Source organism: Gobio gobio (assembly GCF_949357685.1).
Source record: "Gobio gobio genome assembly, chromosome: 24".
Taxonomy (NCBI): domain Eukaryota; kingdom Metazoa; phylum Chordata; class Actinopteri; order Cypriniformes; family Gobionidae; genus Gobio; species Gobio gobio.
The window spans coordinates 10,170,442-10,198,001 of NC_137120.1; the positions used below are offsets into that span (position 1 = coordinate 10,170,442).

Genomic DNA, 27,560 nt, shown 5'->3' on the forward strand with positions numbered 1-27,560 from the left:
GCAAACACCACTGAAACATGCATCTTAATGCAATAACTGATTTTATTGAGCTTATGCTGAAGATAGTGACATTTGTTACTAAGTGAGCTTAGGTTACTGAAACCGATGACAGATGTGCTGATGCATGCATACGCAACATATCTGTTATTTAATGCTATGTGGAAACTGAAACAAGCGATCATAGTTACAAAAAGGCACAGACCGATTCAATAAAATATTCAGAAAATGGTTCACTCTGAGTGACATGTGGTGACATGATCCATTTCATATGTTTGTGTGTAATTCAGCAAACCCTGTTACTAGGTAAAAACAAATCTGGATTTCTTGATTACTTCAGCTTGTTGTTAAAGTCATGAGGTTTATATAGTTGTATATATTGGGCCCAAACTGTGGCCCAAGGGCCCTATCTTGCACCCAGCGCAATTGACTTTGTACACCGACGCATGTGTCATTCCTATTTTGCACCCGCGCAAAGCGCGCTTTTCCCTCCACAGAAGCACGTCGCTAAACTAGTGAATGCACTTGCGCTCCCTGGGCGGTTCAGCGCAAAAAAGGAGGCGTGTTCCGGCGCAAACAATCCCTGGTGCTATTTTGCTGTTCCATTAAACAATTGCGCCACTGACCAGAAAAAACCTAGTTCTAAAGTCAGTGGCGCGTTGCGCGTTGTTCATTATGCTATTTTAAGGGCGCATGCTTGACCATAATGTATAGCGTGCACAACGCGCATACACTTTGCTCATGTAATCTACACAGATGCAACAGTTATTTTTGCAAATCATAAATTGTTACACTAAAAAAATATTAACACATGAGAGCATTTTTCAATACTGATGTTTGCCCTGTGGCTGAAGGCCTGTTTCAAGAGGCGTGTCTGCTGTGGATGTCAGTAAAAACGCCCACTGTTGTGATTGGCTGACATCTTTGCATTTTAAATGAGCGGAGGGGCGTGGTTTAACGAGGTCTACGAGGCACGAGCAGGCACGAGCTGCTGCCAGAGAGATGGATGGACCGGAGTTCACTTCACATCAGTTCTGTCAGTCAGTGAACTGTTTTAGTTACAGCATATACTTCAGGTTATTAGTCTATTTCTAGTCGGAGGGACTGTCAGAAAGTTAGTAACTTTAGTAAATTATGGATCAGCGCTGACTGGAGACGCGAACCGTTTAGAACGATTCAATCCGATTTGGTGAACTGATTCGGTTCACTAAAAAGAACCGGTTCAAAACAAAGATCGTTCGCGAACCGGACATCACTAATGTACCAGAGACGGAGATCAGCGATTGCTAACAAAGTTATTTATAGTAACTACTGAGTTATGAGAGCGCTGTCAGTCAGCGCGAGTTTATTGTGTTTGTATCTGAGAGTTCTGAATAAACACGAGTCCCAGTCACACCGAGTCCGTCTTCATCATTATTACCAACTTTGTAACACATGCAAAGTACCATTACAGCTGTCGAGATGAACAAGTTACGAGTGTTGATAATAGCATTATTTTTAGATATGTTCCTATCATATGAAAAGCGCCAGTGACGCGCATTGAGTACACAGCGCAAACAAAGACACAACAGCAGTAATCGAATGTAATCCAGTTTATTGTGGGGATAGCTGGCTAGCCTAGCCGGATACCCTCACGCTTACCCCCCTTCTGCTTAATCTCGCGCCACGTTTGGTGCCTCCGCTGTGGGCCAGATGCAGTACTGGGGGTCGGGGATGTTGAAGGCCGAGCTTCGGCGTGTGTGAGGTTTATCTCTAAAGATGTTACTCTGCTGATATTGAGCAGAAACGACTGTATGCACATTTTAGAACAGATAGACGCGACGAGGACGTACAAAAACACTGACTCACAAGATAGAAAACACGAAAACACCGTTCTGTCTGGAAAGAGAGAAGCCGCTGCGTGTGCACGAATAATAAATAATTAGCTACACATCAGAAATCACTGATCACAGATCAGAAGGAACTGAAAAAAGACTTCTGTTTTCATTTGTACATCCAAACACTGAGAAACTGCCAGCGTTCACTCATTCACAAGCAATGATCTCTCGAGTGTTTGCATGGGCGTGCCAGATTCTCTGGGTGGAGGAAAGGGAGGAAACCGTTCCTGCTTGGACGTCAAACCAGGAGACTTCAGGATTGGCTCGTCTGGCCTGTCATTTTCTCAAAGGCAGAGAGAGACAGCCAGAACTCGGTTTTACACCGATCAACATTTCTATCCACTTGGGGACAATATTCAGGCTAGGGGAACTCATATTAATGTTGAAATACCTCATAAAATGAAAATTTCATGCCATGGGACCTTTAAATGTCAGAGCCTTTGAGTTTGGGAATATTCACACATAAAAACATGATATCAGAGTTTTAAAATCAAACATTTTTAAAAAGAACCATACATCACGGTTGTTTAAACCAATAAGCATTAAGCTGTGTCGTCAGCAAGTTGTTTCCCATCATGCTTTAGAGACCGGTTGTTGTCAATAGGTCCCGTTACCCAAAAAGAAAAAACAGTAACCCATGAGAGGTTTCCAATGAGAAGAATTACAACTATTTTACCCCTTGAACTTGTTTCTATCTTCACTTGGAGAGGAATAAAGTATAGTTAAGTTGAGCAAAGTTAGTTACAAACCCCATGGTCCAGGGCAGAGTCACTTAAACAGGGAGGCCACATGCAAATTAAATAACCCCCAAAGTAGATATTTATTAAGATAATACATACATGAATTGATCAAACACCACTGAAACATGCATCTTAATGCAATAACTGATTTTATTGAGCTTATGCTGAAGATAGTGACATTTGTTACTAAGTGAGCTTAGGTTACTGAAACCGATGACAGATGTGCTGATGCATGCATACGCAACATATCTGTTATTTAATGCTATGTGGAAACTGAAACAAGCGATCATAGTTACAAAAAGGCACAGACCGATTCAATAAAATATTCAGAAAATGGTTCACTCTGAGTGACATGTGGTGACATGATCCATTTCATATGTTTGTGTGTAATTCAGCAAACCCTGTTACTAGGTAAAAACAAATCTGGATTTCTTGATTACTTCAGCTTGTTGTTAAAGTCATGAGGTTTATATAGTTGTATATATTGGGCCCAAACTGTGGCCCAAGGGCCCTATCTTGCACCCAGCGCAATTGACTTTGTACACCGACGCATGTGTCATTCCTATTTTGCACCCGCGCAAAGCGCGCTTTTCCCTCCACAGAAGCACGTCGCTAAACTAGTGAATGCACTTGCGCTCCCTGGGCGGTTCAGCGCAAAAAAGGAGGCGTGTTCCGGCGCAAACAATCCCTGGTGCTATTTTGCTGTTCCATTAAACAATTGCGCCACTGACCAGAAAAAACCTAGTTCTAAAGTCAGTGGCGCGTTGCGCGTTGTTCATTATGCTATTTTAAGGGCGCATGCTTGACCATAATGTATAGCGTGCACAACGCGCATACACTTTGCTCATGTAATCTACACAGATGCAACAGTTATTTTTGCAAATCATAAATTGTTACACTAAAAAAATATTAACACATGAGATGACGGAAATCATTGTGGTGTGCCACGAAGATGTGAAAAAATAGGCATAAATCTAGCTTACAAATGATTCAGGCTAATTGTAATAATTAAGGATAAGACCTGTTTGCCCAATAGTGGCAAGACATATATGTATATAAGGACATCTGACAAATTGGTTTGTCCGTCAAGAACCAGGAAAAAAAATCGACTGAAAAACTGAAAAAACTGAAAGACTGAAAAAAAAAAAGACTGTGAAATCATCTTTACCATAATGTACAACATTACAACTTCACTTCTCTGTCTTTCACTGCTCTTACAAGCACATCAGTCTCCTCGGCTGTGAACCGCTCCTGGCGTGCGCCTGGTAAATACGCCATAATAATAGCAATCCATAATGGAACTTGCGCACCTGCTTTTAAAGGGAATGTTGGATGACGCTCGGATTGGTTTATTCACGTTACGCCCAAACCACACCTATGAATAATGAAGCTACTTCAGACCAACCCATTTTAGATTTGCGCCGGGCGCAAGAGCCATTTATCCCGCCGGGAAAATAGCAACAGCGCCGAGACCCGCCCACAAAGTTACTTGCGCTTCGCGTTTTTACACTTGCGTTTCAGATCGTTAAAAATAGGGCCCCAAGTGTTGGGGTCACTTAGTATTCAAAGGCATATAAATATTAATCCTATAATGAAATGTTATTAATGGTTGTTCAGAGTGGATCATGTTTTTAATAATGCTACACATAAACATACAAAGATCTTTCAAGTTCCCTTATGTTTCAGAAAAGATAGTGTTGTGGGCTTTACTTCAAGGCATTTTGTCCCTTGAATTATGCAAAGTTAACAGAAAATCAGCACCAGATTAAAGACAAATCCAAAAATAGGAACAAAGAAACAAGAACACTGCCAAAAGAAAGAACCAAGTCGTCTAAAGCTAAAGGCTTGACTGGCTGAACAGAGAATTTAAGTGAAGGCAATCTCCATCAAACAGTGATACTAGAGACAATCAAGACAAATACAACAAGATACAATTATTAACACAGAAATCATACTTGACAATCACAGCAGAACTGAAAAAACTGAAGAAAAAAAAAAAAAACATTATTCACAAACCAAACAAAAATGTCACATTTTGTTCGAGGAAGATAAAGAAAAATCGGCCCCACTTTATATTAGGTGGCCTTATGTACTATGTACTTACATAAAAAAATAAGTACAATGTACTTACTGTGTTCAAATTGTATTGCAAAACACCTTTGCTGATATTGTGGTGGGATACGGGTAGGGTTAGGGACAGGTGTGGTGGTGTGGGTAAGTTTAAGGGTAGGGTTAGGTGTAAGGGAAGTGTCAATGTAAAAACATGCATGTACAAAATAAGTGCATTGTATCAAATGATTAATTAAAGTGTTAGTACATAGTAGTTAAGGCCACCTAATATAAAGTGGGTCCGAAATATCTTTAAACAGTCCATTTTTATAGTTAATATAGTAAGTATACATATACAAATGCAGACATTTTGCAGAGTATTTTTCAGGTTTAATACTATAAGTATGATGCCTGTAAATGTATACATGATACAGTTAAAGACCCTCAGCAAAGTGAGTCCCCAAAACTGTAGGGGAATTTCCAGTTAGACCCAGACCAGGTATAATGAAGGAAGTAGAATTCTAATAAATATTAGAACATTTTAGTGAAGAACAGTTTGCAGATCAGCTTTAGCAGTCTCAAGCAGGTCGTAGGCTAGATACACAACTCTTTAAAGTTGGAGTTGTCTGAACTCTAGTCCTGACTTTTTGATTTGTTCCTTCTTAGTAGTATTGAAGTTTAAAGTACATTGATAGATCCAGCATAAATCCATGAATTTCCAAACCTATTCCCTTGTGCATCCTTAAAGTCTTTCACACTTTTTTTGACTATTGTGCGTTATTTAACCACAACAGTATAAACTAGTAACTGTAATAATTAGTGTGCATTTTTATTGAAATGTTACTATTTCATCATATGACGGTTCTAAAAATAACATTATTTTGTGCATTTGATTTCATGCGATGTGTTTGCGCGGTTTTAGGTCAAAAAAAGTCATTCTTTTACACACACTGTACATTATTGTTGCTCCTCTATGCCCCTCCTTTCTGTGGCATTTAAATGGCATGAGACTGTGTGATTTTCTCTAATCTTGCTATACTTCACACTTCAGTGCAATAAAATGGCTGAATTGTTATACAATATTTATTTTAGCAAAACACATGAAAAGTAAGTAACTAAAAGGGAGTGAAAATGGCAAATGAGCTAAAGCATGGTTCTCTGCTGCCATCTATTGGTTGTAGGGGTAATTTCATGTCTGTTTCATGGTAAAAGAATATTCGTTTTCAACTAAGTGACAGAAATCGTCCACTAAAGCATGGCACATTTTCTCCATGAGTGAAAATGACAATTTTGATTGTTTGATTATGATTATTTGATGTTTGATTATTTGATATAATGATTATTTAAAGTAAATTTTACTGCACAAATGTAGAGTTTAAAACTTGGTGTTGAAAAAAAAATATTTTACCCACATATTTCCAATCTAGACCAGTGTTTCCCAACCTTTTTTCAGTCATGGCACCCTTTGAAAATGTTCTCCATTTTGTGGCACCCCCTCGCATCCGTTACACTAGGTGTATAACGGTACAGATTGCTCACGGTTGGGTTTGTATCACGGTTTTAGGTTCACGGTTTCGGTACGGTTCAGTATTTGCTATGTACAGGGAAAAAAGGACTACTGTCAAATAAAAATAAAGAAAATAATAAGAACAAATCATTTAAATACAAGTAGCAGCACAAATAAATACTATTGAGCAAAGATACTAATAAAATAAACTATGCTTTTCAGGTTTTTCAGGTACGTCTAACATTAGTTTTCAGGTACAGAAATTGATCAAATGTAAAATAACATTGCATATTTGACTGTAAATTAAAGATTAATCCTATTAAACTTACAAAAGCTATTCAATCAAGAGCAGTGAGTGATGCCCTTGTCTTTTGTTGTTTGACATTAAACAGACAGCAGTAAAGGCTACTGCCCCTTTAAGACCTAATGCTCGGATATGCGTTGTCTTTCTCGACTGTATAAAGTTTACTTAAGGCATAAACAGACTATGTCTGCTAGAATACTCATCAAGATGGATATGTTGACATACTTTTTGTGTGAGTTTGTCCGTTCAAGAGCAAGACTTGAAAGATAACTCAAAATTTGCGCGCTGTGAGACGTGTGCGCGCTTTCGGATGAGTGCACAGAGACAAATTTTCTCACAGCGTGCGCAACTTCTCATTCGCGTCTTATGGCACTACCAGGGCCGCATTAACCATAGGGCTAGGAGCATTAACCCCGAGCAAGGAGGGGGCCCGTGATTGGCTGTGGAGTAGATTGACTTGCTATCTGTATCGCAGATCGCCAAAGCCCCGACACACCCCCCACTTATTAGCGCTGTTATTTAGGGATTGAAACTTCAAGTTTGAGTTTGGTTTACAAATCAAATGCATTTATTCTATATGTGACTTTTGAACGATCTGCAGGTATTAGGTGATCGCTGCGCCTTTATTATGTCCGCATCCACTAATCACCATCACACTCTTCACTTTGTTCTAGTGTAGACTAATCTGAAAATGGTCACGCAAAGAACGATCTTCGATAGGTATAAATGTCAGTTATTCTAAAAATAAAATAAAAAGTTTAAAAAAGGAAAAATTTCAAAGACAAAGAGCAGAGATAGAGTTAGTAAAATCCCCAGCCAACAGCCAGGTCATTTTACTAAAGCTGAGTGGCGTTGTGGAACAGCAAGTTGACGGGCACATGAAGCAGATAAAAACACAGCGTCATCGTCCCCACCGATTTTAGGTGAGTTTGATTTTAAACTTGATGGATGTAGGCTATATTGCTTTTTATGTTTGAACAAACTCTAGCCTAGCTTAAGGCGTGGGCGATACCCGGTTGAAATATTTCAATCGTTGCGCCATCATCATGCAAGCTTATCATTTAAGCTTTTCAACGCTTTTTAACCATTGTTTTTAAACCATTCAGACACTTTAAGCAGCAAGTGAGAATTAATTTAGGTAAATGCGTATGTTGAATTAAGATTAATCTTATATTAAGCCTGATACGTGCGGCGCGCACCTCATAGGATGCAGCGCCTGACTAAACTTGAGTTCTATTTCGTGTCTTGTACTTGACGTTCAAATAAACATAGTATGTGTCAAAATCCCCGTCTTTGCGAGTGTCCTTGTAAACGTGGTAATTTGTGTCTTAAATAAACGTTAACTGTTTAAGATATAGCATGTTTAGTAGGTTATATATGAGATCCTGATATTAATGAGGTCTTAAAGGTATAGTTCACCCCCAAATGAAAAATCTATCATAATTTGTTCCCCATTGACTCCTATACTAGCCTATATTTTTTCATGTTATGAAAGTCGATGGGGTCCAGCAACTGTTTGGTTACCAATATACTTCAAAATATCTTATTTTGTGTTTAACAGAATAAATAAATACATACATATTTAGAACAACTTGAGGGAAAGTAAATGATGACAGAATTAAAATTGTGTGAACTATCCCTCTAAACTTTTTGAATCTAAAGCATCCTAATACAGCAGCTTTTGCCATTTGTGTCAATAATGATAATCAAACATCAGAAACAAAATCACTCACTATCCTTGACTGAATCAGATTTGTAAAGTAATTAATAATAAATGAATATTGAATTTATACAGTTAATAAACTATCCTGTGCATTTGTACTATATACAATATAATATTTCAGTAATACTTTACAATATGGGTGCACTAATATGCATTAATTCATACTTAACTAATGCACAGATAATCATGTTAATGTATGACTCATGAAGAATTAAACCATCAATGAATTATTATTACATCAGCAATTAATAAAGATGCTATATGATTAATAGTAATATATGAATTGCTATTAGTTAAATGTGTCTTCATGAATTAATTCCTTAATAACATATAGTATTAACTAATAATCTAAATTAATACATTAATTAACATTAATTTACACTATTAGTTAATACGTTATTAAGGAATTAATACATTATGAAACATTTAATTAATAATAACTTGTCACATATCTGTGTTTCTGTCATGTTGTTTATTCTGGTCACATGTTCCTTTGTCTATGTTTCCCGCCACTTTCTCTATTTCCTTAGTTACCCTCGTTAGTCTAGTTCTGTTCAGCTGTGTTTAGTTACCCTCATCTGTATCCCCTGTGCCCCTCGTTAGTTAGTCATCTGTGTTTGTATTTAGTTCCTCTTTGTTCCTTCAGTCTCTGTCCGATCTCGTTTGTGTATACGTTATGTATGGTTTGATACTTAGTTATATTTGAGTCTTCTGAAGTATTAAACGTTGTTTGAGTATTCTACTACCTGTCTTTGCCTTCCTGCCTGAGCATACCCGTAACAGAAGATCGGACCAAAACAGCAAGAGGACCTCTCTGGGATGGGTATTCTCCTGGTCCCACTCTCTCCAGAATCCCCAGAGGAAGGCGGTTCAGCGGAGGATCGCCTTTAGGGGATTCGACAGAATGGTCGCTCACTGGAGAGGTATGTAGAGGAATTCTGAGCTAGCTTATCTGGTGAACTGGCCAGATGCGCCACTTAATGCGGTTTTTCTGATGGGCCTGGACGAGGACACTATTCGGTTCCTGGAACCTGCCTGTTCCTTTTCCCTAGTCGAGACAATCAACCTGGTTTTGTCCCTAAATTGTTCCAAGTTCGAGATAATAGAAGAGGTTCCCATGAATATGTGTCTTCCTCGTCCAGTCCCCTCAGAAAAGCTCGCTGCCTGGTCAGTTCACCCTCAGCCAGTTTCCTCTGCATATCCCTCCAGTGGGCCTGCCAGGAAGGTCCTGCCTGTCCCCAAGCCCAGGAGGAAGAGGAGAGCTACCGCTAAGCGCCAGTCTCGGGTCGTGACGGCCGCTACCACGGCAGATTCACTGGAGCGGTGGTTGATAGACTTTGGGAGCGATCCTACCGCTCCGTGTTTCCTGGACTCCGCTCCAGCACTCATGAACTTCCTGGACTCCGCTCCAGCCCTCCTGGACTCCGCTCCAGCCCTCATGAACTTCCTGGACTCCGCTCCAGCCCTCCTGGACTCCGCTCCAGCCCTCCTGGACTCCGCTCCAGCCCTCCTGGACTCCGCTCCAGCACTCCTGGACTCAGCTCCAGCACTCCTGGACTCCGCTCCAGCACCCCTGAACCTCCTGGACTCTGCTCCAGCACCCCTGGACTTCCTGGACTCAGCTCCAGCACCCCTGGACTTCCTGGACTCTGCTCCAGCCTTCGACGAGCCCGCCCCAGCCTTCGACGAGCCCGCCCCAGCCTTCGACGAGCCCGCCCCAGCCTTCGACGAGCCCGCCCCAGCCTTCGACGAGCCCGCCCCAGCCTTCGACGAGCCCGCCCCAGCCTTCGACGAGCCCGCCCCAGCCTTCCATGAGCCCGCCCCAGCCTTCCACGAGGCCGCTCCAGCCTTCCACGAGGCCGCTCCACCTCGCAGGACTATCCCATTCCACAGGCCCTCCATTCCAGCCCTTAACTTCCCAAAGAAAGTTTTGGGGGGGGGGGCTATATACCTGTGGGTGGGAGACATGTGGGTGGGGCTCTGGTCCCGCCAAGGCGCCCAAAGACTCCTGTCCTGCCAAGGCGCCCAAAGACTCCTGTCCCGCCAAGGCTCCTGTCCCGCCAAGGCGCCCAAAGACTCCTGTCCCGCCATGGCCGCCCACGGCTCCCCCCTGGAGGCACCCCAGCCAGTCAGACCCCAGTGCTCCCGTTCTCAGGGTGCCCACCCTCCCTCCCTATTTTTTATACGGCGCGAGGACGCGCCTATTGGGAGGGGGGCGTTATGTCACATATCTGTGTTTCTGTCATGTTTTTTATTCTGGTCACATGTTCCTTTGTCTGTTTCCCGCCACTTTCTCTATTTCCTTAGTTACCCTCGTTAGTCTAGTTCTGTTCAGCTGTGTTTAGTTACCCTCATCTGTATCACCTGTGCCCCTCGTTAGTTAGTCATCTGTGTTTGTATTTAGTTCCTCTTTGTTCCCTCAGTCTCTGTCCGATCTCGTTTGTGTATACGGTATGTATGGTTTGCTACTTAGTTATATTTGAGTCTTCTGAAGTATTAAACGTTGTTTGAGTATTCTACTACCTGTCTTTGCCTTCCTGCCTGAGCATACACGTAACACAACTCATATATTACTTAACCTATTAATCATATTGAATATTTATTAGTTTCTGATGCAGTAATAATTCATTAATAGTTTAGAGTCATAATACATTAACATATGATTTTCTGTTTCCTTGTCTTCAGTAAGCTTGTTTTGTAGTTTTTTTTTCTTCGTTTTTTTTAACTTATAGGCTAGTATTTTTTTGTGATACTGAAATTGGTGACGTGCATAAAAAAACGCTGATATGTAAAAAAAAAACAAAAAAACATATTTAAAGCAAAAGTAACTTTAGTGATTTATATATATATATTGTGATGGGGCCCTGTAGTAACTCTTAGTCTTAATGCAGCCCTGGGCACTACACCCGGGTGATGACGGAGAAAATGACTGGTCATATTCGAACATACGGCAGCACTCGCATGCATTGAACAAAGTTTACAAAGAGAGAATTATTTGAAAAATGTGAAGAAAAAAAAAAAATATATATATATACATAGGCTATATTTGAAGGACTTTTACACGGCACCCCTGCTCTCGTCAGACGGCATCCCGGTTGGGAAACACTGATCTAGACAATTACACAGTAATATAAAGTTGGTCTATATTATTAATATAAATTAATATGATTAGAAATCAATTCAATATTCTGGGATTGACTTGATAGTGTAGAACCTACTGTATCATTAATGCCTACCATAGTATACAATTTTTTTTTTTTTTAAATCATACCTTCATATTCAAATTCCAAAAATCTGATTATGATTAGGGCCCTTAAAGCTAGGGCTGGCCCTGAATGGCAGTGTTGGCCTGATCTTCCTTGAAGGAACTGCTTTGAATTAGGTGGCGAGTTATCACAGGTTATCATCCTCCTGTAAGAAAACACATTCACAAAAGGTAAAACTAGTGAGAATTGATGTTTCAGTTACACAAACAACAAAAAAGAAATGCACCTATTTCACGATAATGTTTTTTTTTTAATGTACTTTAAACATGCACTATGTAAAACATTTTCAGTAAAATATCCAAAAACCTCTAGGCCAGTGTTATATATTTTGTTCAGTTGAGTACTTACAATATCCCAAATGTTTCCAACTATTTGTAAATCTTGAGAAATTGCTATTTTAACCAAGGGACCGGAATGTGTGAGGGAGTCGCCTGTCGATTGAGTCATATCTGCATTACCCTCGGTTTCTGGTTTTATTTTGCAGAAACGCTTTACTCTCACTGCCGTGTGCAACAGGTGTCATAGCAGTCGCAGAGCGAATGCCCAGAGTAATGCCATAACATAATTTTCAACACACTCAGATGCATCTGATAAACAGAGCTGTGTTACTTCATACTCATGACCAGAAAAACAAAAGTCGTGCCGGCGACTGTGTCATAATAAAAGTCACATTTGAACCTCCAGATGTGTTTGAGAAATTGGTGGAAGAGTGCAGTAACATCTCAACATCATGAAGATGAGATGCACTGTAGCACTTAAAGCAGCTGCTGGACACACAAGAAACGTATGATATCGACCCTCTTCCATTACTGTCCGTCAAATGAAAATTATGCCGTTTAGGTCTCAGTTGTTGAATCTTTTTATTGGAGGTGTAAATCGGCCGGTTCATCATGATACGATATGATATCGATTCTCATAGCCAGTGATACGATATCTGCCAATACCTTAAAAAATTCTGCGAGACGATTCAATTCAGGGGTATATTGATCAATATATTGATATTTTGTAGTCTCGCGTAGCCACAACTTCAGACTGACGGCAGAAGGTCTGGACTCCATCACAGATTTCATTGGTCAAGGACCTCCCTATAGGACATTTGACTGACATGATACGCAACCAATTACAGTTTTCTTCGTTCTGCGTCATGTTTAAGGGCGTGAAAATGTAAAGTCAATGTCCCTGCAATAACAGAACCGTCGTGCATCTATAAATTATAAATTTAAGAACATTGTGCAAGTTTACTGCAACAACGAAGCCGCGAACTTCACAAACTTTTGAAAATCCAGCTTTAGTTGATTGTGGTAAGTGTCCATCTCCAGTTGTTAACACGACAGAATTCTTCTTCCACGAGTGAGTTTGGCATCGCAGCATTTGTTTTCAGGCGGACCGTTAAAGAACGCAACACACTGAAAAGCGCACATCCTGTACCCCGATCTCCACAACAATAAAAAAATACACTTAGCTTTTTAAATACAGTGGGGAGAACAAGTAATTGATACACTGCCGATTTTGCAGGTTTGCCCACTTACAAAGCATGTAGAAGTCTGTAATTTTTATCATAAATCCTGAAAATCACATTATATGATTTTTAAGTAATTAATTTGCATTTTATTGCATGACATAAGTATTTGATACATCAGAAAAGCAGAACTTAATATTTGGTACAGAAACCTCTGTTTGCAATAACAGAGATCATACGTTTCCTGTAGTTCTTGACCAGGTTTGCACACACTGCAGCAGGGATTTTGGCCCACTCCTCCATACAGACCTTCTCCAGATCCTTCAGGTTTTGGGGCTGTCGCTGGGCAATACGGACTTTCAGCTCCCTCCAAAGATTTTCTATTGGGTTCAGGTCTGGAGACTGGCTAGGCCACTCCAGGACCTTGATATGCTTCTTACGGAGCCACTCCTTAGTTGCCCTGGCTGTGTGTTTCGGGTTGTTGTCATGCTGGAAGACCCATCTTCAATGCCCTTACTGAGAAAAGGAGGTTGTTGGCCAAGATCTCGCGATACATGGCCCCATCCATCCTCCCCTCAATACGGTGCAGTCGTCCTGTCCCCTTTGCAGAAAAGCTTCCCCAAAGAATGATGTTTCCACCTCCATGCTTCACGGTTGGGATGGTGTTCTTGGGGTTGTACTCATCCTTCTTCTTCCACCAAACACGGTGAGTGGAGTTTAGACCAAAAAGCTCTATTTTTGTCTCATCAGACCACATGACCTTCTCCCATTCCTCCTCTGGATCATCCAGATGGTCATTGGCAAACTTCAGACGGGCCTGGACATGCGCTGCAGGATTTTAATCCATGACGTGTTACTAATGGTTTTCTTTGAGACTGTGGTCCCAACTCTCTTCAGGTCATTGACCAGGTCCTGCCGTGTAGTTCTGGGCTGATCCCTCACCTTCCTCATGATCATTTATGCCCCACGGGGTGAGATCTTGGATGGTACCCCAGACCGAGGGAGATTAACCGTCATCTTGAACTTCTTCCATTTTCTAATAATTGCGCCAACAGTTGTTGCCTTCTCACCAAGCTGCTTGCCTATTGTCCTGTAGCCCATCCCAGCCTTGTGCAGGTCTACAATTTTATCCTTGATGTCCTTACACAGCTCTCTGGTCTTGGCCATTGTGGAGAGGTTGGAGTCTGGTTGATTGAGTGTGTGTGTGGACAGGTATCTTTTATACAGGTAACGAGTTCAAACAGGTGCAGTTAATACAGGTAATGAGTGGAGAACAGGAGGGCTTCTTAAAGAAAAACAAACAGGTCTGTGAGAGCCGGAATTCTTACTGGTTGGTAGGTGATCAAATACTTATGTCTGCAATAAAATACAAATTAATTATTTAAATATCCTACAATGTGATTTTCTGGAATATTGAGTCTCTCACAGTTGAAGTGAACCTATGATAAAAATTACAGACTTCTACATGTTTTGTAAGTGGGCAAACCTGCAAAATCGGCAGTGTATCAAATACTTGTTCTCCCCACTGTAATAATGAAAAATAAATAATGGGGAAAAATGAAGTCACATGTGATCAATAATCTGATGACAGCTTATGACAATAAGAAAGTCTTTCAGGCGTCTGTGTTAAAATGTGCAATGTGTAATATCTACAGTTGGTAGTCAACCATAATGCCAATTACAGCAGTGTTTGTCGTCGTGGAAAAAAAGTAGTTCGAAAAATGACCACAAGGTTGCGCAAAGGGACATTTTGCAAAACAGCTGCAATTGTCACACTTTGAAATGTAAGTGGAGCTGAAGTCATCAGGGTTTTTCCTACATTGAACATTTTTGGGCAGTCGCCAAAACTAATATTTGTCCCGCCAAAGCCTTATTTGATCAGTTATTGTGATTTATGAGGGATGTGACTGCTGCGCTTGTGATAGGGCACATGTTAACGGAGTGACAGAGAGAACGAGCAGAGAGCCCGCACCGTCTTAGCCTTCTCCTATTTCACATATTACGTTAATCAAAATCAAAAGGTCGGAAGATCGAATCCATGTTGCACGTGGCGCATTCAGACATTTTTTTCCTTGAATTACCGCTGGGTGTGAATTACGCTCGAAAAAACGTTGACTGTTCTCTGACCAGCATAAACCATACTTTCAATAAACGGAAAACAAATTCTGTCCAGTTATGGACAGGTGGAACTGCACAGCCTAATCATAGGGAGCAGTGATGCACTTTAGGGTCAATGTATAAACAACCCGCACCCGCCCGACGTTTTCAACTAATCCGCCCGCAACTCGGACCGCAAAAAAAAGAAAAGAAAATATTGTATCTGACCCGCATTTTTTCAAAGTAGTAAATGCTCAGCGTAGCGTCATTGGGCCATAGACGTAGGAAATAGGGGTGCGGGGGGTTGTGTGGCCAAGAGCAGGCAGTTCTTGAGGCGGCCCATTATTTTCCATTTCAGCTGTCTAGATGCATATTATTGATGAATGCGATGTTTATGTTTCAACCCTGCTTGAAGAATTCATCAGCAGGTCAACTGAGAGAAGGCCCACTTTTGGAAAAGTGTGAAAAGCATTAGGAGCGCAAACTGTTCTTTTTCTGAATGCTGTATGATATATCCTAATGTTATGTAATAAAGGCTTGATTTATTAATTTATTTCGTTTCATTTCTTTAACAATTAAGATGCTGCATGTGTTTATCCAGTCTAATCGAAGTTTGCGTCTCTCCCCTGACTTTCCCAAAAAATATCCCACCCCCCCTCAGAAAATACATAAAACTGACATTACTGAGCTATATGTGTTTAAAAGTAGCCTATTAAAAGGGTACAATGGCATTGCTCAGTTCAAAGTGTTGGGAAATCGGCATTTTGTCCCGCGTCAGCATTTATTCAAAAGTTATTAACACTCAACATTCAAAAGGTAAATAAGGATTTATTGACGACCCGACCGACCGCGACCCGAATATCATTAAAAATATTTTTGGATGACTCGGGGGTAACCACGGGGACCGCAGGCACCCGCTCATTTTGGATCAACCCGCGCATCACTGATAGGGAGTTCTGCAGGTATTGTGAAGAAACAAGCGTCAAGCAAGGATAGCGAAAATGGCAGATCATGGAAATAAATTTTATGTTCCAGGCTGTGCAGGGACTTTTCATACCCTTCCCACAGAACAAAACTGTCAACAGACATGGTTGATGTTTATCTATAACCGGATACCGCAACAAATTTAATTCAAAGTTGTTCATTTTTAGGAAAAATATTGAAACCATTTGGTCATTTTTCGAGCGAGATGCTAACGGTCTAATCAAATTCAATGATGTAGGCTAATCTATGCTAAAAGTGCTACCACCAGATCAAGAGATCGGCTGAATGGATTCAAAAACAGTACAACTCAACTGTTTAACTCTAGGGCAGTTGGAAAATGAGCCTATTTTCTAAAATAGTGGCGTGTTCCTTTAACAGGGGTCTACTGTTGCTATAGTGACGAACAATTTGTTGTTTATGTGGATATTTAGGGGAAAAAAATCATATATTCAGTTTAACAGCATTAGGTTCAAGAAGTTCAACTTTTTGATGCTTAAATTATGAATGGGTCAAACGCGTTTGCAAAACGGCCTGAATCCACTTGAATTCATTTGGACTGCTCTCTCACTGAATCATCTGAAGCGATTTCTCAGTCAGTAAAATAAACAGACAGTATTGAGCGAAACCAGAGCTGTTTTTCAGGATTTCTTCTGTGAACATGCACTAAATGGATGTCTGACAATTTCGTTGCTTTTTGCAGTTTTCAGATTTAAAAACGTTTAAAACGTCTAGAGAAAGAGTAGGCTTTACTCGTTCTCCGGTGCCGTTGCTCTCACTGATGCTCCGAAAGGTGCGTAATAGTTAGACTATATGGTTTATAGTGTTAAATAAAAAAAACTTTTGTGCGTACCGTCAGATGAAATGCAGGCATCCATGCTTTCTCCGTCCATGCAATAAATGCACATCCTTCAATGAGAGGGGATTTCTAGTATAGCCTATTTACTTGAACTTCTTAGGTAATATCTATGGTTTGACTGACATATATGCGCACGAATCACGGTCACAGGCACAGAGAAATATTGTAAGTTACTGCATAATACATTTTTAACAAGCAGAATAATGCAGCATCACGATACACATTTTTAGCTATGTCTTTTAACTATTATAGTATTTTGAAGGACAAAAACATAAACTTTTTACTATTGGCTTTTACATCAAGTCAGCTGACACTTTACTTTGCGCGAGGCCCTGTGTGGTCGCACACTTGGCACAGCCCTTGCGACAGTACTGGTTACACCCAGGCCCGGATTAAGAACATGTAGGGCCCTGGGGCTATGACAAACCCAAGGGCCCCCATAGTAGCCGATCTTAGTGCCACAACGTTTTCTACCACAGAAATAATTAGTATTTTTTAAAAACTAAATCTTCAAAGCACAGAGATACAATGAGTATATACTGTCTGAATTTTCCATTTTAATATTCGGTAGGCCTTAAATGCATAAATGCATTAACTCCAGATATGAGGTCAAAGCAAACCGGTTTCCAGAAAAAGCAACAACTTTTGAGTATATACAACTGCCTTAAAGCTACACTGTGTGATATTTTCCCCCATCTAGTGGTGAAAAGGTATATGACCATCCAGTAAATTTTAGTTTCTGTTCCTCTCAATTCCGATTTCGTTTTAACTCCTACGGTGGCCGATTTAGTCCAAGATTAATATGGCTTCCAGTTCGACCTCGTCCACATTCGACACGGTGCCTGTGGGATATTCTGTGCGCAGTGGGATGGTTGGAACTCAACTGGCCTAATTATTCGACTAGAAAGAACTGCAGCTAATCCAGAGTGAACTTTGATGATAGTAATGTTTATTCAGTCATCCAATTGCAAGGCATAAACAGGTTTGCATGTATATGTACATAAATGTGGTTTCTGTGAGAGAACAAATAAGGATGGTAAATATACATGATAATGGCATGACAGAAGATACACAGTTAAGAACTGTATAACTATACTTATAAGTTACATTTGTATAATGTAACCGTAAACCAGAGCTTATTGTACCATATATAGGCGCTAAATGCAGCTGCATTAAAAGGAGCGGAGCTGCCGCTGCTGCTGCTAACAAGCGGTGTCGGATTACAAAAGTGTGTGCGCAGGTTTAGCTCTGTATAACAAGTGTCAATATGCCGATCAGACCTGATACATATTTCCATCAACATACATTACAAGCAAATATTTTCTATAAACGAATAAACATTGTTGATAACAAAATAACTGAATGATTATTCAAATAGGTGAGCATTACGCTATTGTATGTTGACACAAAAATACTTCTGAATCAACTGAATTACGCGATGACACACTCTGAAACACATCTACAATGAAAATAACTATTATTACTTACGGAGTTATTAACGCACAGAAATACCACACAAGGAAAAACAGACTTTTGAGGAATAAACAAGCCAGGAAAACTCCGTATAACTCTGTTACTGGAGCTGCTGAGATGAACTCTCTGCGCATGCACCAGACAAGTCTGAACAAGTTGACGCGCACAGTGTTAAAACCGGTTAAAACGCGAATGGCGAAGCTTGAATTTACGGGTATGTCCCTCTTTGGCTAATGTACTTTCAAGATGGAGGGGCAACATGGCGACCACCGTTAGATCCCATTACCTTATGTATTTTCAATGGCATATTATAAACTTACGAGAATACTTTATTACTTGAAAGAAGTAAATATACATTAATGAGCACATATATTTTTGAAAGAACTAAGTGTTTTTAGCTAAGAATAGACTAAAAAAGTTACACAGTGTAGCTTTAAGGAGTTTTAAAACCTGTGAGGTCCCAAATTTGAGGTATTTTGGGGGGTTTGGGGGCATGGTCCCCCAAGAAAATTTTGATTTCTCTGATCTATATATGTGCATTTTAAGATGTTTGAAGGCTAAATTTTTTTTAATAATAAGCTTTCAAAACCATGCAGGTGGGCAGTAGATTGTCATACCCATAGTATAACACGCGACTTTGGGCTTCTTTTTATGGCAGGTCGTGTAAAAAAAAACACGTGTTGCAGTTTTTTGGGCTTATTTTAAAAAATGTGTTTGCTTGTTAGGGAAATATGACAAGCAACTTCATTTCTTTACATTTATGGTCGCTGTTTTGTCCAATACATTGACTGACACTGTCTTCTCAAAGCTAATAGCCAATCAGTGCTATGATACAAATGCTGTAGTAATTAGTTCTCACATCCCGCCTCCTTCTCCCCCTCATTGAAGAAAAATTGCATTCAATGTGACATTATAAATGCACGTAATGATAGTTAGTAGACGTAAATAGACGTATACATTTCCACAAACAATGCCACCAGCAGAGATGAACAGAGATGGAGAGGAAACAGGGAGGACAGGCACCTCATTTAATTTAAAAAAATATTTGTATAACATATTTATCATTACAGGCTATAATAAAAATAAAAACTAGTATACTAACAGTAGGTATGGTTCCCAATTAATTTATAATAAATATGTGGCTATATTGCAGCACTCCCTTAGTGCTTGCATACATCCCAATGTGCATACTATCCATCCTAAATAGCATGTGACATTAGTAATTTTCAATACTATTTAGGGCAGATAGTATCAGATTGAGATGCAGGGCTTGTCTTTTTCACAGTTTGTAGTGCGTGTTAACTACTCTGCACCTAATATGTGTGCACTAACTCCGACTAAATTGGCCTTCACGTCACTTTTTCCATCTCCAAACCTCTTCTGTTCACTGCTGATTGGAGGATATTTCATGCCCTTTATTGCAATTTGATGATTTTTTGTAAAATCACATCTGTTTTTGCTTTTCAAACTCAGAGAGGTTTCAGTTTAAAATGTTGCAGGCTCATTTATTGATAACAAAATAACTGATAATAAATTATATTGATGATAATAAATAATATAATAATATTGGGCTTGTTTTTGAAGCTGTGGTTGCTTATTTGTCTTGCCAGAGTTGGCAACACTGGTCATACCTGCTCTCTCCTCATTTCATCACTCTCTCATTCTTTTTCTCTCAGTTTCCTTCTCTTGCCCTGTCTCTTCCCCTCCTAAAGCTGAGCTCTGGCTGATAGTCTGTTCGTTGTTTAACATTGAACGTTGTTTGAAATATGAAATGTTTAGTTTGGCTATAATGTATAGGCTACTTACATCTCACACCGTTTACTGAAGCGTCGCGTGACTCGCGCAGCAGCTTATGTGTACATAAAGCACTCTATTGGTGGTCAATTATTTCACAACATTTATTAGCTATGTAGCCTACACCTCGGAAAAATACAGCGGTCCGGACCTCGGAGACCTCATAGCTGGCTACGGCCATCGTGTAGTCTATATTTACCTCAACACTTCAGACATGGTCGGAGCTTTTCAGTCTGGTTCAGCCAATTTCGCCACAGAGCCTTTACTGTACACATGATGTTGAGCTTGTATCAAATTCAAATGGATAAAACGACTGCCTGGCGCTCGTTATGACTTCAATGGAGCGGCGAAAGCGCCGAACGAGTTTGTCAGCGACGACTCAGCTGTTCTCGCGCTGCCACTGCTGGATGCGCGTGCGGTTTATTCAGGTAGCGCCGTTTCTTCACCTGGCTTTTGATTTTCCCATGCACTCGCAGCACTCCAGTAGCCTAAATAACAGCGCTTAATTTGTGGGGGCGTGGTGTGGTTTTGCGAGCGGCCCAACAGGAAAACTTTAGGTGCTCCCGATCGATTGTCAATCATTTTCTCGGCCAATCACGGGCCCCCTCCGTGCTCGGGCCCTGGGGCTTCAGCCCCACCTAGCCCTTATGTTAATCCGGCCCTGGTTACACCCCTACTTTTTATGTCGATACAAATATTTATACTTAAAGGTCCTGTTCTTCGTGATCCCATTTTTCAAACTTTAGTTAGTGTGTAATGTTGCTGTTAGAGCATATATAATACCTGTAAAATGATAAAGCTCAAAGTTCAATGCCAAGCGAGATATTTTATTTAACAGAAGTTCCCTTTCAAAGCCTACAGCGAACGGCCGGTTTGGACTACATCTCTGTACATCCTGCTTTAATTACGTCAGTAGAACAGTTTGTCGACTAACCTCCGCCCACAAGAGTACGCGAAAAAGGGGGCGTGGTCTTGTTGCTCCCGCGTGGATAAGAGGAAGTGTTGCGTTCGGTTGCGTTTGTATAGTTTGTTTGTCGCCATGTCGTCGAGACGCTGTTATTTTCATCCCGGAGTCAAGTCACCTTTGTTTGGCTTTCCCAGGGACGCTGTACTTAGAGATCATTGAGCGCATGTATCCCCGTTATGGTAAGAGGCGTGACCTTTCCGGCAACGTGCGCTCTGCGTGCGCTAAGCTGCTGTTGAATCACAACACGGGAACCACTGGCACAATCAGAACTCGTTACGTGTTTCTGAAGGAGGGACTTCATAGAACAGGGAAATCTTTCAAGCCGTTTTGAGGACAGTGAAAACAGCAGTATACAGATAAGTAAATTGTGTGAAAAATACTGTGTTTTTTTACACGCGAAACATGAACACATGTTATATTGCACACTGTAAACACAATCAAAGCTTAAAAAAAAACACGAAAAACGGGACCTTTAAGAAGAAATGTGCTAGAAAGGAAGCAGCTGAAAGTTTTTGCTGAGTTTGTTTTTATTTCTTCTTCCTGTTTGTAAGAGGTTTTCTTTCCCTAAATATGGTGTCTTAAACTGCATCAAACTGTCTTCTTCTTTAATATAAACTTGAAGTATTGTTATTTCAATACCACATCTAGAATACTTTGAACTGATGTATTGGCATTTTATAATAAGACATTTGCTCCGTGACAAAAGTTGAACTTTATGTTTTTATATACATTTTTATTTAGGAGTTATTTGTGTTATATGTATTCAAACCCCTGTTCTTTAAAAGGTTTTTGCACACAGTAAATCTCATATCTAGGTACATCAGCTGTACTTACATTCTGTTTTACTGATGTATGGCTCCTGCGGCGATAGTAAAACACACCAACACCAACCACAGCTGCAAACACCAGCAGAACAACAGCAGCACATATTCCTGCTACAGCAGCTGAAGACAGACCTGAACCTGGAACGGATAAAGACAGACCTGAACCTGGAACAGATAAACACACACAGTCATTACTAGAAAGTGAATGAAACTTTGACTTTGACTCATATTTGTAATTCGGTGTATGACATTGACTTAACTGATGAAATGCGGCTTCTGTGGTTTTTAGCAACTGCAGCTCAAAAAGCATCAGCACTTTGAGCTCAACTAAAAGCCGCAGCGCTCACAGGAAAACTGGCTGATATTATGCATATTGCATGTTAATAACATTAGCCAGTGTCACTGACTCAAAACTTACCTTTTTAAACGGTCCACAAACCAACACTTATTGAGTTGATTTAAAATATTGAAATGATTTTTTAATTCCTCAAAGGAAATGACACAATTATGTACTCACTAGTGACACTAACACTGAAGCTCTTCACTGTGGTGATGCTGAATCTGCTGCTGTTGCTGCTGATGATCTGTAGTTTATATTCTCCAGAGTCTGTGGTTCTGGTGTTGTTGATGGTCAGAGATCCATTCTGATGATCCAGCTTCAGTCTGCCTCTGAATCTCTCTTTACACTGATCATCTGTACAGATCTGACTCTGATCTCCAGTGATTTCAGCGATGCGAATGACATTAAAATACCACGTCATCAAATCATTTGGGCTTTTTGTTACACCAGAATCTAAAGAGACAGATTCTCCCTCCGTCACTGACTTTCTCTTCACTTCATCTCGTTCAGCGGCAGAAACACCTGAAACACAAACCAACAGATGCTGGAGGATGTTTTTGTGGTTAAAAATAAAACCCCTACACAACATGAAAGAACTGTGACTGAGTGTATACTGTAATATACAGGAAAAGAAAGTAATTCTGAATATCATTGTAAAAAAATAAAATAATCAAGACACACATTAACAAAGTGCTTTAAACGCATATAAACTACTTTTTAACATTAATTAATGACTCACCAATGACAGTTACAATGAAGATCTTTTCACTGTCACTGCTGCTGCTGATGATCTTCAGTTTATATTCCCCAGAGTTTGTGTTTGTGATGTTTGTGATGGTCAGAGATCCAGTCTGATGGTCCAGCTTCAGTCTGTCTCTGAATCTCTCAGTACCTTCATTACACTGAACATCTGTACAGATATAACTGAGATCTCCACTGATTTGAGCGATGCGAACCCTGTTGAAATACCATTTAATATCTTCTTGTTGGCTTGTTTCAACACCAGTGTATAAAGTGACCGAATCTCCCTCCATCACTGACACTCCATCTGAACCAACACCAGATGCACCTAAGCAAAATATACAACAGAGCAGTGAAAATATACAGATCATAAACGTGTATGGCAAGCCGTTTTGACTTTTATTCATTCCCAGGATATGAATTCTTGATATCAACAAATACATTTTTCACTAGTTAAAATGCAATTTTTTGATATCAGTAAATGTATTTTCACTAGTGAAATGTCACCATAGGCTCCCATTCAAATTCAATTGTTGATATCAAAATGTATTTCTTACTAGTTGAAATTCCAATTTCACAAATCCGAAATACAATTATCACTAGTAAAAACGTTTATTTTTTATATCAATAATTACACTGAAAAAAAATTATTGTTGATATCAACAATTGAATTGCTATAAATTATCATTTCTATTATCAATAATTTGATTGTCACTAGTGACATGGTAATATCTGATATCATGAATGTAATTGTTACTAGTAAGAATTGTATTTTAGATATCTGAAATTACTCTTATTTATTTATATCAGTAATAAAACTTCAGATATCAGAAATAACTAATTTAACATGTTGAAATAGATTTACAGAGATCAAGAATTAGCATTTCAACTAGTGACAATTGAATTATTGATATCAGGAATTCATATTTTTACCAGTGTAATTATTGATATCAGAATTTAGGATTTTTACTAGTAAGAATTGTATTTCTGATATGTGGAATTGTAATTTCAACTAGAAAGAAATCAATTTTTGATATCAACAATTGAATTTGAATGGGAGCCTATGGTGACATTTCACTAGTGAAAATACAATTACTGAAATCAAGAATTTGTGTTTCTACAATGACATAATTCCTAAAATTAATAATTGTCATTGTTACTAGAAATCTAATTCCTGATATAAAGAGTTAGCATTTTAACCAGTGAAAATGGAATTGTTGATATCAAGAATTCATATTCTGGGAATGAATAAAAGTCAAAACGGCTTGCCATATACGTGAGTAGAGAAATGTGTGAAAATCCACAACCTGGTTCGTGTTTTAGCGCCACATATAGGCCTATAGGCCTATATTTACACATTCATATAATCAAAATTAATAAAACTCATAATAAACATTACACATTTGAATAGTAACCATAAAAATACTTCACATATAATTAGTTCCACCGCATTAAGACATATTATTAAGATAATACAGTTCCGTGTTTTCTACATTTCATTCCTAAACAACTCGCGTAGGCTAAATAACGTGTTTTGACAGGCCTACATTTGATGAATCTGGCAGAAGCTTTAAACCAAGGCGACTCAAATATTACATCCAAGCTACATTGGATCAGTTTATTCACTGAAATGTCAACTTTGTTATTGTTTACACGTAGTCACGTGACAGAACCATTTTGTCTCGTTTCAACTGCATTAGCGTCGTTTTTATCGTTATAATGTGTTTCATCGACCATCGATTTATGTAACAGTGCAGTTCTGAACCTGACATTATCACAATCACAACAAAAACTGTAGCCAAACATCAAACAGGCGCCAACCTTCCTATAGGCCACAGAAATCGACTTAACACCGGAAAAGAGATCTTACACACGGAAAAGATCTTACCGTGGTTGAGTAAAAACAAAACCACTACGTGAACATTGAAGAGCTTCATTCTAAAGCTTCATTCTTTTCCTGTATGGCAGTGCTGTTCACAAGTTTTAAAGTGAAAGTAAATCCAACTGGAGTCTCGTATAAGGAGAGCGACCAGCGTAGCCTAGTGGTGGACATTGTATTACATTGCTCATTCTTAACCCTCAGTCTGGATTTATTGAATTTAAACATTATGAACACTTTTCACGGACAGTTATCAACATCACAAATCTAGTAAAGTTTTTAATAATTTCATTTATTTAAAAAAATCAATACACGTGTATAACGCTATATTTTGTGTTATATTACCTTGACATTAAATTACACATATTTTATATATATATATATATATATATATATATATATATATATATATATATATATATATATATATATTTTTTTTTTTTCTTTTTTTTTTCTGTTGGCTCCCCTTCACCCCATATATTTAAATGAAGACGTTTGCTTCTGAGAACCCTGGAAACGTGGAAAAGGCCCATTCCCTGTCAATGCAGAGAGTAAGGCAAACTGCTGTAATTTTTCACCTTCTAAAATATATACTTTTGTATTGAACATTTATGGAGCAACATATTGTGCGTGAAAATTAATCATAAGTGGTTTGTTTCATTTAAAAATCTTATAAATGTATGGGGTGTTGAGGGGGGCATTTTACCCCACACATGGGCTCACAGCATGCAAAAGGCACACAGTATTTATACAAATACTTTTGCTAAAATAATATGTTTTTAATAATGTCTAAGTTAATACTTGTTCAAAACAATCACTTTAGCAAAGTTATGAATAAAAAATAATTTGTGATCAATAAATATGCTGTCATTACATATGTTAATATAGAAATCTGAAAAATATAGAAAACTAATCATTTGACGGAGATCCCATAATAATTTAATATGTGTAGCGCGCGTCGCGGCGACCCTGCCGCCCAAACAGTGAATAACGGAAATGAGCGGGAAAAGGGATACACCATCTCTAAATTTGGACCAGCGACCAGAAGAATCAGATTAGTTCAAGAGACTGTGTCAGCAACAAGGGAAGAAGGAATGAGGACAACATGGCTGCATTAGAAACAGGCAAGTTGTATTAGGAGAATGATAATAATGCAATAATAAAAAATACAATAAGTCAGAACTTCAATACATCATCAAAACAACAAAGAAAAGAGTAATAGTGACCCAAAAAAGGGTAATGGAGAGTAAAACAAATGTAGGAATGAATATTCTTCTTATAATCCTTATATATTTAAATTTCTATTTAGTTTTAGTACTTCTTATTAATTATTTGTCTATTTTTTTACCTATTTAGATTCAAGCTAATAAAAATAACTGACTCTTACTTTCACCAATGTATTCCATTTGTTTCTAATTAGCTTATTTAATATAGAGAAACCCTTTGCATTTGATTATGAATACAATTTCCCCAAATGACACCTTGAAATACCCTTTCACTCTGGCTCTTCAGAAAAACAACAACAAAATAATTAAATGAAACAAAACAATAAAAAAAAAAAAAAAAAAAACAGCTGAATTTGAAAGTAGAAAATCAGTAAAAATAAATTAAATCACAATGAATCAACCTTACTACTCACAATAACAGCCCCAATGTGAATTAGGGTTTCACCAAAGTTCAGCTCCAGTGCGATGCTGTTTACACGAGATCCTTCTTCCGCGATTTAGTGTTCTGAGCAACACGGTGCAGGTCAGGAAAGCGAAGGAAAAGCGCGTGCACAATCCTATCGGTTTCCTTGATCTCGTAGCTCGATCCTTATATGGGCATGGCTCGCCAGTTCCTGCTTGCAAGAGTTAGCTCGAAGTGAAGCAGGGACAAATTATACAGGTTCAAATTCTTCTTTAGAGTTCGTCCTCGTCAAGTGTTCATCAAACGTGTAGCATCCGACTCAGGAAGTGATGAGGAAAAAACAGAAGAATAGAAGAGAAGAAACGGGGAAAGGGGAACAAAGAAAAAAACCAACCAAGAGAATTGGAATTTCTAGTTATGAAGTTTCTAATCAGGCAAAACTCCAACCTCTGGAAGTTTCTCTCTCCTCCTCAGTAACAGCTTGCGCTAGCATCAGCCGTGAAGATTGACCGACGACGTTCAACTCGCACTCTTTTTCCTCAAAATCTGTTGTTTCTCTTGACACGCGCTCTAATGTATGTGTTCTCTTGTTTCTTCTTTCTTTTTCAGGACCACGTTGGAACTGCTGCTTCTCTCTCTTGCAGTGGCGGATGGTGATAATAATTTTTGTCTGGTCTGGGGCGTTTTTTTTTTCGGCGGCGGGGTGGAGGGGTGTTAAATAAACACAAAGCAGATGCATGTTGACTAAATTCAAGCATTAAAGAGAAAATTGTGACTACACTCTTCACTTTTATCTTTTTACACATTCATTTCCCACATATAATTGAATGAGGAAAGGAAAAACAAAAGAAAACAGCTACAACAGACTACCGTGTTGACTTCTTGAACATACATTTTGCTCTCCTTTCTTTCTGGCCAGCAAATCTCTCAATGAGTCTCTGATTAAAGTCAGTCATCTCAGTAGTGTCATGACGTTTGCATATTTCAGTTAGATATTTGAGGTCTCTTACCCCCGTTGTTGTCCACAAAACTTCAGTACCGACACTTTGAAATA

General features: G+C 39.2%; 1 protein-coding gene across 3 annotated transcripts; it reads right to left on the reverse strand.

Annotated features, from left to right (window-relative positions):
• Positions 1-10,502: 10,502 nt before the first annotated feature.
• On the reverse strand, positions 10,503-27,151 carry LOC307120328 (uncharacterized protein). Of its 3 annotated transcripts, none has more exons than XM_079807316.1 (5): positions 24,887-25,057; positions 22,997-23,326; positions 22,435-22,779; positions 21,928-22,082; positions 10,503-11,608 (listed from the first exon to the last, which is right to left on the reverse strand). In XM_079807316.1, exons 1-5 carry the CDS (start codon positions 24,933-24,935, stop codon positions 11,591-11,593), a joined length of 897 nt encoding a protein of 298 aa, XP_079663442.1. In that variant the 5' UTR covers positions 24,936-25,057; the 3' UTR covers positions 10,503-11,590. The 3 variants fall into 3 exon arrangements, with proteins under 3 accessions (XP_079663442.1, XP_079663444.1, XP_079663443.1); XM_079807318.1 differs by lacking the exon at positions 24,887-25,057 and adding an exon at positions 26,517-27,151 and having other exon boundaries at positions 10,921-11,608; XM_079807317.1 differs by having other exon boundaries at positions 10,921-11,608; positions 21,928-22,055; positions 24,887-25,020.
• Between the last annotated feature and the right edge of the window lie 409 nt (positions 27,152-27,560).